This window comes from Pholis gunnellus, assembly GCF_910591455.1.
Source record: "Pholis gunnellus genome assembly, chromosome: 5".
Lineage (NCBI taxonomy): Eukaryota > Metazoa > Chordata > Actinopteri > Perciformes > Pholidae > Pholis > Pholis gunnellus.
This window is the reverse complement of record NC_136531.1, coordinates 4,547,939-4,560,316: the sequence shown is the minus strand read 5'-3', so window position 1 is coordinate 4,560,316 and position 12,378 is coordinate 4,547,939. Positions and strand designations below refer to the sequence as shown.

Below are 12,378 nucleotides of genomic sequence, written 5' to 3'. Positions count from 1 at the left end.
CAGTTAATTTCTACCACTGATCTGTAAGGTGTAAAATAAATAAAGGTAAGATGGAAAGATTTGATGTGATGAAAATGGAGAGAATAAACAAATAAAAAGAGGAGGAAAGATGAGGAGAGGACGTAGTCATGCAGTTAGACTCTGTGTCCACAAGATGGCGACGATGTCTTGAATGAATGCGCTGAGCTCTGACTAAACCAAAGATTACCGGATGTACCTGAATGTCTCCACAATAAGATTGTATTGTGTTTGAATGTAAAACGTACCATAATGTTGTTATTGTCATGTCAAACTAAAGGATTGTGTCTAATGCAGATACATACTCCACATCTACAGTTTTACATAGTTGCACAAAGTTCAAAAACTCAAAGAATAATACTTCCGGTTGGACTTTTGTACCAAAATAAAAGTCTTAACGCGTTAAGCAGAACTCAGAAACTAATAAACAAAACACGAAGCAATAACTTGCGAATACACTCCATGAAGGAGTACTTTTGGTACTTTGAGCATATTTTGATGATAGTTTGTGTGTACTTTTTTTACTTCAGTGAAATTTTGATTGCTGGACTGGTATTTCTACACTTGTATTGCTATTTTTAAACTGAAGTAGAACATCTAAATACTTCTTCCACCGTTGACTATAGGCCTAGCAACTACTTAAACACGTCAGTTTGCGTTTGAAGAACATTTCCAGCCTTTTTTTTCTGTTTGTATTTGTCACTTTTATTTTGAAAAGAGTTAATCTGAAGTCACGTGATTGTTACTTACGCCCCCCTCACTTACTCTCGCTGTACCTCCATTCATTCATTCATTATTATTATTATGATGGAGAAGATGTGTTCCCGGTACCGGAGCTGGCTGTGGGTCTGGTCCTGCCTGCTGAGCCTGAGTGTTTTGAGCCGGGCTCTGGAGCTCGATGAGCTGTTTGAGTTCGGAGAAGAAGCCGGAGACCAGCAGCTGCTGCCCGGCTCGGACTCCACCGCCGAGCTGCCTCTCAACGGATCTCTGTTCTTCTTCGGGGACTCCTTCGACACAGTCTACGTGAGTTACGCACCCAGCGGGTCGCGTGTTTAATGGGAAAGAAACCAGATTTAATCATGAAGTTCATTCATCAAAGTTGCACAAGTGCTCAGGAATCAGTTTAAAGGAGCAGCGGAACGTTTAGTAAAACTACAACCTGGTTTCATCAACTCCAGGAAAGAACTACAATAACTGAGGAAAGTTTCACAACTAATTAGGACAAAAAGTTCATCAGCATTTCAGAAATGATACATTATGAAATTCAACTTAAAATTACTGAAATCAAAATGAGATTTGCAATTAATTTACGTGTGAAAGTTTCTTTTTTCCTCAGTTATTCATTTATACTTTGATTTTCAAAGAAATGTCTTGAAATTTCACTTACTTTGCCAAAAATATCTGATGAACAACTTATAAAACGAATGATTAACACAAGGAACCGAATCTATAGATTTTCCTAAAAGTGTCTTTTAAACGTTGCACATTAAAGTTATGGTGGAATGTAATAATTAACTTTTAGGAGTAAAAATACTCAAGATACTCAATACTCTTGATGTCAAACTGACACAAATCCAGGCACACAATGCTTTTTTAACTACACTTTTAGTCCTTTAAATTAGGATTTGAAGGGGATTTGGGCTCTAAATTCTGTTATTTAACACGTGTCTTTGAGGCATGTTTGGTTATTTTGTGAATCTGTCTCCTCTTCATCCTCCTCTTTATTCACTCTAGAAGTTAAAGTGATTTTATTTAATTATTGATCTGCCTCCTCTCTCCTGTTTGTTGACACCCGATGAGGTTTTCTGTTCAATCGGTGAACGACACCTCAACTCCTTTTTTAGTTCTTGCACTTCAATTTACACTTCCAGTCCTTTCAGGTCTCAGATTTTCACATTTAACTCCCACAACTTCCACTGTTCATACAACTTCAGCTGCTTTCAGTGCTTCAGCCTCCACTTCAACTGATATCATCTTTTGTTTCATACTCCTGAACTAATGCACTAATGTCCTCTGAGACCTCCACTTCAACTCCAGCTTAGTCTGTCACTTACACTTCAGAGATTTCATTTTTATATGTCGACTGCTGCTTCATTTTCCACTTCTTTCAGTGTTTCAACTGAGCGTTTTCACACAATGATCACACGCTTGATCGGTTAGTTTGATAAGGGAATTGTCTCCTCACTTCAGTCTTTGAGTCTGCTCTCTCTGTTTGTTGACACCTGATAAGGTTTTATTGGCTTTTAATCCCCTCATTTAAAACTGTTTTCAAAATAAGAGCCCCCTCTCTCTCTCTGTCTCTCTCCATGTGTTTCCCCTGCTGCTTTGGTTTGAGATCCACATCCGTCCCGCTGGTTTCTGGCTCTTGAGTGCTTGATTGTGGTGACACGAAGTGTTGGTGGTGTGAACAGACAGGTGGAGTGTGTGTGTGTGTGTGTGGAGCTGCTGGTGGAGTTTTATTGTTTGTTTAGTTCTCTTAGAGAGACGGAGGTGTTGGAGTCACTGAATATGTGAACAGAGGCTGGAATGTGAGTCAATTAAAAGCCAACACAGATAAGCCTTTCATCAAGCCGAGAGACACACACACACACACACACACACACACACACACACACACACACACACACACACACACACACACACACACACACACACACACACACACACACACAGGGTGCATTCCTCAGGTCATGTGACAGATAATCCAGATTGGAGCATCAACATGTTTCCAACCAACTTCTGTCATTTTTAATTGAAATTCAAGCTGTTTTTATTGTCTTGAGGAGTGAAATAAGTAAAGAGTTAAGTGTAAACTTTTCTTACAGCAATGCTGGTTTAACCAAACAGGCAACGTGGGCAACTATCTGGGGGGGGCCCCCGGGGTCTGTGGCCCCCCAGATAGTTGCCCACGCCCCCCTCCAAAACACCCAGCTTCATTTCCAGTTGTTCTTGGTACTAATGATGTTTTCTAGAAGGTCCCTGTGTCAAAATCTAGTTAAAAGGTTTTTATTATTTAGCATATTCCTAAATTGTGTTTTCATCAAATTACACACAGAAAACTTGGGGTCATATAGTTATATTTCATTACATGTTGGTTGATTTCTGGGTCTCTGTGTGGTGACTTGGTCCTCTCGGCTTTACGGAGCCTTAGAGTCGCAGCTCATTGTTTATCTGTTCGACCCAAAACCTTCCTGTTCTGGTTCACTCTCACCACCCTCATGGTGTCATTTTCAGAATAAAAGCTGTAAAAAAAGTGACTGTAAAAAGTGACTGAGCTCTACCTGCTCAGCAGACGGACACAGTTAGAGACTAGCTGGTGAACAAAGAGCAGCATTTAGCAGCTAAAGAGACATTTCACATTTCAGATGGTGGAGACCAAAAACAGAGCTAAAAGGCAGAGAATTGTCCACATTCATGAGGGGGACAAAAACACGAAGACTCCTGATTAACATTCATCACGCTGCTCTGTATGGATGTGGAAATAAACTGTTTGTCAATGTATCAACTTAAAAGTGCAGATGGTGGCGATGAAGAAGCGTGGACAACAAAAAAGTATCAAAATGTTAGAAAGACGTTTTAATTTAGCTTTATTCTTTGCTGGGATGATTTGGCACATAAAGTGTAATCTGGCCATGTTAAATGTTATATTTTGTCAAATAAAATCCTCCAGGCTGAGGTGGAGAGATCGAAAAGAGACGATAAGAAAAACTGAATTTTATTACACATTCACCTAGTTCTATATCTGCTAGTGTAGAAGAAGCTGGAGGACGTGTTGCTGCCTCTCCACTGCACCACAAAGACCAACACCACGTCCCGGTCCCACTAGTTCTTCCTTTTTAAGTCTAAGGTTTTAAGTCTGTTGGTTTACACTATAAACTTGTTCATCCGTTCTCGTCTCTTTTTAAATTTTAGCTTTTTATGGACCTTTTTGTACTGATTCCCACCACGGATCCATTGGTCCTTCATCATTGAAGTCTTGGATTGTGCCCCCCAAGTGACACCAGCTTGTCCATCCTCTCTACCTTCAGAGACCTCTAATCTGTTGTGGTTCTACGTAAACAGGCTGAACCCCCGCTCACATATAGCTGTCCCTACCTTTTCTTGTTAAAAAGTAGTTTCCACTGATGGCAACCAAAGGGCAGGAATTGGTTGCCAATTTCTTATAATGGTTGCCGATGTCAACCCTACAATTCTTACTGTCGAGCCCTGGAGTCCATATTTGCTCAGAATTATGGGTAAACTTCTGAACAAAGTCGTCTGCTCTCTGAGAGGACTCTCTCAAAGTCCACATTACAGATGTTTAAGTGTCTTAAATGGTAACAAGATGTGTCCAAAAGACGTTTTCCTGTTACTACTTTTTGACTAATTTGCTCAGAATTTAAATCATTTGCGCTGGCAGCTGAACCTCGTCGACACACTGATGCATCCACTCAAGAGTGCGTTTCAGTCACTGCACCATTTGTTTGGCATCCTCCTGTTAAAACAAGCAGACCACACAGATCAGCCCGTCTCTACAGGAAGTTACTGGGACATCGCGAAGGTCGTGTCCGCGCTACTCGTTATTTCAGACGCCGCAGGCCGCGTTTGTTTGACTCTGAGAGCAGACACGTAATCACGTTTGTGATAAAACAGTTAGACAATGTTGGTTTTACCCCACATGCTGCGGAGTCGTTCTCTGAAATCCTTTTTTCATTGAACACAAGAAGCCAACGTTGTTCTGTAAACACCAGCAGCTGTACAAGAGCTTTCTCTAAATAAGGTACCGTCTAAAACTGGCAAAATTCAGATTTAAATCGGGAATTATCTGTTAAAAAATAAGTAATATAGTACAAACATTCGATCATCTGTGCTAAAGACACTTTTTGGTAGGTCTTTACAAAGATACACAAGGAAAATAAACATTTAAAGGGTAGATTGTCATAGAATTAGCACAGTCACACTCCGCATAGAGGATGAACCTCTTTTATTTTGAATGTCATCCTAAATACAATCGGCATACAGATTTGTGTTATATCTCTCAGAAATGGCTCTCAGAGACACTAACAGGAGCTACGACTGGTAGGTTTACGACCGTAGCTTTTCATCAAAAGGAATGAAACATTTCATTCACTTAGAATTTGAAGTTCTGCAGGTTTGATCGTCCAAACTAAGAGTTTTTTTAATAATGGAGATTTTCAGAATAAAAGGTCTCTCAGCCTCCTCTGCTGTATTTTCCCGCAGTGTGAAGCTCTTATTGGTCGCTGTGAGTCTGCATTCCATGAAGCACCCGCCCCCTCTTTCAAGTGCCTCTAACTACTCCCCCTACCCCCCCAAAATGAGTGACATCCTGTCGGTCCCCAGTAATTATCAGCACTACACGTCGACGCTGCTCAAGCTTTCTTCTACTTTCAAACTGACGTCAGGTTTGAAAACGCCGTTCGGTTGATTATAGAATAAATCACCGTGGCTCTGCTCAAGCTACTGATGCTGCTGAAGAGGTTTTTTTTTTTTAAATTCCTCGACAGGAAGCGGAGCGTCCTCCCTAGAGTTGGCACATCTGGAACGTATGGACGAGAGACATCTGTCCTCCAAAACCAGATGGCAGAGCTCAGTGTGTTTCCACCCCACCGCTGTTCTCACACTGATAAAGATGATCTCAGGGGTCGGACATGTGTGATGTCAGCGACGTCCTGGCAAGTTTCCATCTCGCTGCTGCAGGTCCTCAAACACTGGTTGTATTATTACATGTACAAACGGGTCATTAGCCGCTGAAAATATGCAGCAGAGAAGTCCAACATGTAGACTTTACTTGTTAGGTATTTCATGTAACTTTCCCATATTTAAATGTCTAAAAGCAACTAAATCTTTTTAAAATAAACTTCCGTCTTCACAGGAAACAACAAAACTACTTAGTTAGGTTTAGGAAAAGATCGTTGTTTGGGTTAAAATAACTACAGAAGTTACGTGACGAAGAAATCAGCGTTGACTTAACGAACCTCCTTGGTGAGAGATCTGTTTATGTTGGGTCCCTCCTCAGCTGCCCCGTTGGAGTCTTTTGTGGTCATTATACTTTCTTATTCGTGATTACGTGCATTACGAATGAAAAGATTTCGTGGGATACCTACGTATTACGGCACATTATTTTTCGTTGGTGTAGCTACGAAAGTTGGATGATAACCGCCTGCATTATCCCAAATGTTTCCAATAATTTGAAAACTTACAGAAATCCATAAGTCTGTTTCCTTTGACGGCCTGTCAACGGCATCGTATTCCCCTTTACGCGTGCGTTAGCGTTGTGGTTTTCTGCCAGAAGCCGTCATTCATTTTAAGCCACATTTTTACAATCAAATATATTGTTAAAAACAACGAGATCTAAAAATACAAAAACAGTTTGCGAAATACCATAGACATGAAGGCCTTGGCCCAGCTTCATCTAGTTGCTGCGATGTGTTGGTATAAAAGAAGAGGTGAAACAATGTCCTGCTTTCATTTCTCACCAACGACAGGATCAAATTTGTCCAAATGTCTGTTTAGTTCCTCCTGGTAAAAACCTCCCTAACACTGAAGAAATCCTAACAAGAAGCTGACTGCAATGGTGGTGAAGGGAACTCCTATGATCCCTTCACTTGACTTCATTTCTGTCTAAATCAACTTGCTGCACAGAGTCACGGTGAACATTAATCGCTGTGTAATACTCTGGAAATCTTATTTCCTAAAATAAAATCCCAGCGGTGAAAAGTGTTTCATTCATGCATACGGCTGCAACTAACTTATTTTCAAAATCAAATATGTTGGTTATTGTTTTTATTATTCATCTATTAATTATTTCAACATTACAAAATCTGAAAACAGTGAAAAACACCCAGAGCTCACGATGTATTCAAATGTTTTGTCCTAACCAACGGTCCAAAACTCACCGATATTCAGTTTAAAATGATATAAAATAGAGAACAGAGCAAATCCCCACATTGGAGAAGCGTCCTTCTACATAGAAGTGTTTGAGACGAAGCTCGCTGAGCTCGTCATCATCCTCCTGCTCTACCTGTGAGCTTATAAAGGGATCATTTTGGGAGTGCCGTTAGCCGTTAGCTTGTTTTTCGCTCGGACAAAAGACTTCCTGTGATGAAGTGTCCTCGCCTCTGCGGGCGTCTTCTCCAAAGTCAGAAAGCTGCTGGGAGACGGCGGCCTTTCACCCGCATGCTGCTGTCGTTCATGCGTTTCCGCGGAGGAAGTCTCTGCGGTCAAAAGCTCCCCCGAAGAGACGTCTGCGCTTAATCCCTCCAGGCTTTACAGAGGCAGCCGAGCGGGACGGCTTTCCTCTCTGGCTCTTATTTCATCCCCTCTCTCTCTCTCGAGTCGCAGCATCATCACAAACCCACAGATACCTCTTTCATGTGTTCCTAGAGCGCTGAGGCCCTGACCTCCGACCCCCTCTGCTGCCGGTTGCTTGTAAAGATTTACTACGTTACCTGCGTCTCCTCGCAGGTGGAGTCTTTTCCTCCTGTTAAAAAGGGATAGATCATATATTTTGAAATCTGCAGAATATGAAGGCCATTTATTACTGAAATGCATGTTGGGAGTTGCAGTTGACTTCTCGCAAGGTTTCCTTTTGTCCATAGGTGTGTCTGACTTCTTATCAAAGCACCAGGTTTTTTCTAACACAGTTGTTCATCTTTTGTTCCTCAAACAGGAGAGAGACACGTTTTCTATGAGAACATGAAGCAGAAAAAACGACCTCCCACTCTTTAAAACTCTTCGTCAGCAGGGAACGAGGCGGAGAAAAACTTTGACAAATATCACTGAAACATTCTGCACGAATTTCATTTAGTTTGGTTGAACTGCATCTTTGTTGTGCTGTTGAGTCTTGTGTTTAAATACCGCGGCGAAGAAATTATTCTCTTTGCTGTTTTTGAAATGCATTTTCATTTAGTTCATAAAGTCATAAATAATTCTTTATTGATGAAAAGAAATCTGCTCAAAAGGCTCAAAACAGCAATCTTTTAGTTTTGGGTGTTTTATTGTTACACTGACATGTTTCTGCATGTTCATCAGGGTAAACCCCCCAAAAATGTAGACAATGATAAAGACCTCCAGTGTGATGCTTATCGTCCAATATCACCATCCTGTCTGGTGTTGGGGGGGGGGGGGGGATTTGCAGGAAATCTTTGATGTTTAATATGACGTAGAGGTGTAATGTGGTGTCAATTATAATATACAAAATAATTTTGTTTGAACAAGCAAACATAGAAGTGACATTTCTGTACAATCAAAACTGACTTTAAAGAGCGTGAAGCTATTTAATTTACAGACGTGTTTTTCCTCTCTGTCCTCATTGATGTCCAGCCATGCAGATAGTTTTGTACACATCTCACCTCTTACATGAAGTTCTCACCTGTTAAAGAAAAATGCAGAACATAAAGACAAGAGGAGGCTTTAGCAGCATGAAGTCTGTACGGAACAGCTGTTTTGTCTCTTCCCGTCTGGCTGACAGTAGAATGTACATGTGAGATTAGACGGAGGAGCGCAACGTATACAGTTTATGTCTGGAGCTGGTGATGAGCCAAACATCAGAAACCAGATCACACTGGATGGAGAACAACTTTCCTTCTGTCCTCCACCACAACATGTCTGTCTCACCCACAGGTCTACATTTAAATATTTTTACAGAAGACTCTGGAGAGCATTTATGCTTTTGTTTGTTTACAGTTTCTGTGTGGACTTCACAATAGTTGTGCAGAACAAAATAAGCATTAATAAGAAAAGGAAAGTCCTCCGCTTTGTGTCCATCGTCCTCCTCAAAGCCGCTAACCATGACTTCAAGCGTCCGCTCCGCAGGGCGGAGAACGCTTTGGACTCTCGCTCGGGCAAAACAAGACACCTGAATACGCCTTGTATTTCAGAGACTAATAAACAAGTTATTTATCAAAAACAAATCTGCAGATTAATTGAAAATGAAAATAATGATAAACTGCATTCCGAATATTTTCTGTACTTTATTAGCTTTCTTCTCAATTCCTTATTTGGTAATAAAAAGAAAGTAACATTGTATAACTATAAGTACATTTTTACTTCATAATAGATCATTCAAAATAGTAACACCTGTACACCTTTCATGCTTTTGAATGAAAATGTAACTCTTGGTGCATGATATTACATGCATGTTCCCTTATTGATGAAGAGAAACAACCAACACTGGTTATATTCAACAGAAATAAAAATACATTAACACCTTCTCATGTGAGCTGAAACATTTGTGGTGGAAATGAAAGCTTATGTTTCTGACATTCTGGTGAAACAATGGTCTGAGCCATCATTGAGACGTACAGCTGTTTCGTCTCTTACCTCAGAGAAGATACGCCTCATGGTCACAGCTCAATGTTGTTCTGGACTCAAACAGGAACTGTGGCATTCGGCGTGAGGCGGATTTGAGTTAATGAGGTTAAAGAGATCCTTTCCTTCTGAGTGAATGGGAAGTTATTGTGTGGAATTCCTGTGGGGCCGACAAAGCGAGCCGAGCTGCAGGAGAGTCCAGGATCTGAACGTTTATTAACTGGAGGTTTAACTGGAGGTCTCGATGTAGTCTGTAAATCAGCCCCCTGTCTCTGCTCAAACATCTAGATCTAGAGTCTTTGTAGCTTCATTCCGTCATGGTCACAGTCGGTACCCGTTCCCAGCAGGTCAACAATCCAGTCAACTGTGGAAGAAAAGAAAATCCACCACCTGATTTTCATATAATTATCAAAGATAATCTCCTGAACGAGAGAACGTTTCTTATTATTTTACCTTAATAAACACACCAGCTGGAGCTAATGGGGAAACATAATCTCATAATTATGACATACTAAACCATAATTATTAGGTTTATCTCTTTTGTTAGGAAATAAAAAATGAATAAGCACTGAATTCTGCTTAATTATTACATCATACCTCATAATAAAAGTAAGGAAAGTTTCTCGTTGCTAGAAGATACTAAATCATAATCATGTGATATTATTATTTATATACAAAAGTGATGCTGTACTGTTTTCGACCCTCCAAAAATGAACCCTCTGTCTTCTCTTCCAGATTAACACCAATGGATTTGTGTCTGTCGAGCCCCCGGTGGAGGGGGAGTACCTGGGGAAGATGCCCGCCAGTTTCAAAATGATTGCAGCCTTGCTGGGAGACCTGGAGGACAGTGACGGACAGGGCAAGGTCCACTACAGGTGGGACAGCAGCCCGGATGTAGTGAATCAAGCCGGGGATCATGTCAGGCAAGCTTTCCCCAGAGACGAGGACGTGGAGCCCACCACCGTCCTCATCGTCACCTGGGAGAACATGGCCGCCCGGGGGACGTCTGGACGAGGAGACGGACTGGACACAAAGGTGAGGGGCCATGTTGGGTTTTTAAGAAGAAAACGGAGGATGGTTTGTTTTCTTATCTCAGATCTGGTGTTACACTTTTGCGGATAACTGAGACCCTTTGCTGAAGTAAAAAGTACTAATTCCACTCTGTAAAAATACTCCTCTACAAGTATACGTCCTACTTTCAAAACCATACCAAGGGTTAGTAAGTAAATGGTACTTAAAGTATGAAAATTAAAAGTACTCAATGTGCAGTAAAATGTCCCCTGTCAGTGTTTTACTATTTTATATGACGTTTCTGGATTAATGTGTATGTTTCTTTTTACTGCAGTAGATGTTTTTAACTCCTTTACATCCTGTTGTCTAGTTTAATCTACATCAATGCATCATATTCTATAAGATCATCATGTTTGTAGCGTCTCTGTCCTGTGAGAACCTCCTATCTCTAGAAAGCTGATCCAAGAGGCTTTTTAAAGAGTTTATTTATCTGAAGAAGTAGGAGGATTTTATCAACACATAAAGGAACATTTCCTCCTACAGTTTATCATAAACATTCAACATCCGCACATCTGGAGATCTGGACAGGAAGGAGATGAAAAACTGTAATCTGACAAGTATCTAAAGCTGTGAGACATGTAGTGTAGGAAGAGGTGCATTGTGGAGATGTAGTTAGTAGAAGTACATAGTGGCATTTAAGGGAAATACTCAAGTAAAGTACAAGTACCTTCAATTTGTACTTGAGTGTATAATACTTGAATGCTTTGAATGTCCCAAAATGCAAAGGATAAATGATGATTTTATTCCCAAAATGTTCTTAAAATGCGTGTGACCACATGCTTTAGATCGTGCAAGTGTCCAAAAAAAAAAATAATTGGTGCAATATAATTATAATTATAATATATTCTACCGGTGGTCTTGCTATCATGTGACTTCTTTCACACTCCGACACGGAGCCTTTACCCGTTCAGTTTCCTCCACACCGATTTTCCCAGCTGGTCAATAATCCTCTTCTAACATATGTAGCCGGTGAGAACTCCCAGATTCATTTTCCTCCTGCTGCTAGAGAATCAGAAGAAACGTGGCTCCATGGACTCAAACCAACAATGTCCCCTTTGTACTTTCAGAGAAACACTTTCCAGCTGGTAGTGGCCTCCATGGTGTCGTCCTCCTGCGCCATCCTCTTGTATCCCCGAAGCGGCCTGCAGTTTTTCTCCACGTCAGTAGGGGGCGAGAGCAAGCTCCTCGAGGCTGGCTTCAATGAAGGCCTTGTGAAGGGTTGGTTCTGGAAGGAATCGCAGGGGACTTACTTCCGCACCACCACCAATGAAGAGGCCTCCATCAGGGAACTCACTGAGTATGAATCTAATGTCACTTGTGCTTGAATACAACTCGACCGACGCTGACATTTGAGAAATACCAACTAGTGCCGAAAATGTCTTTTCATTGAGATTGATTTCTCTTCCCTCCTTTATCCAACTAGAAAGACGAACTCGGGACAGAATGGAGTTTGGGTGTACGAGATTGGCTCCTCGCCAATCTTTGTCGACATTACACCAGGAATGGTCACTAGCCAACCTGAAGAGGAGGAGGATGCCACCCCACCTCCTGTACCGGAAGAAAAAGAGGAGTTCCCAACTGAGACTCCTACTGAGTACCAACCCAATTACCCAGAATTTGAGACCATCATTCCAGAGTACACCGAACCGGAGACTGACGATTATGAACGACCCGGCCAGTTTGAGCCGGAATACCCTGAATCTGAGACTGTCACACAAACGTACACCGACCCGGAGAGGGCTCAACCAAGATACCCGGACCCTTCTGAGCCGAGATACCCTGACCGAACCAAGACCAGATACCCTGTCTCTGAGCCTTTGCAACCAAGATACACAGTCCCTGAAATCAACGAGCCTAGATACTCTCCAGTCGAGCCGAGGTACCCTGATCCAGTCCGACCAGTGCCGCCCCATTCCCGGCACCAGCAACCCCAGATTGTCGTGGTAGACGAAGACGAAGATCTCGACGTGACCGGTAAAA

The 12,378-nt window shown here is 41.5% G+C and overlaps 1 protein-coding gene across 1 annotated transcript in view; it reads left to right on the top strand.

Annotated features, from left to right (window-relative positions):
- Positions 1-834: 834 nt before the first annotated feature.
- LOC306696324 (nidogen-1-like) overlaps positions 835-12,378 on the top strand; it is a gene marked incomplete at its 5' end in the record, with an annotated part of 28,476 nt that continues 16,932 nt past the window's right edge. Inside the window, 4 exons of the mRNA XM_079159909.1 lie at positions 835-1,041; positions 10,063-10,362; positions 11,466-11,695; positions 11,822-12,372. Of these exons, the coding sequence (XP_079016035.1) occupies positions 835-1,041; positions 10,063-10,362; positions 11,466-11,695; positions 11,822-12,372 (1,288 nt within the window). The remainder of the gene's footprint in view (positions 1,042-10,062; positions 10,363-11,465; positions 11,696-11,821; positions 12,373-12,378) is intronic.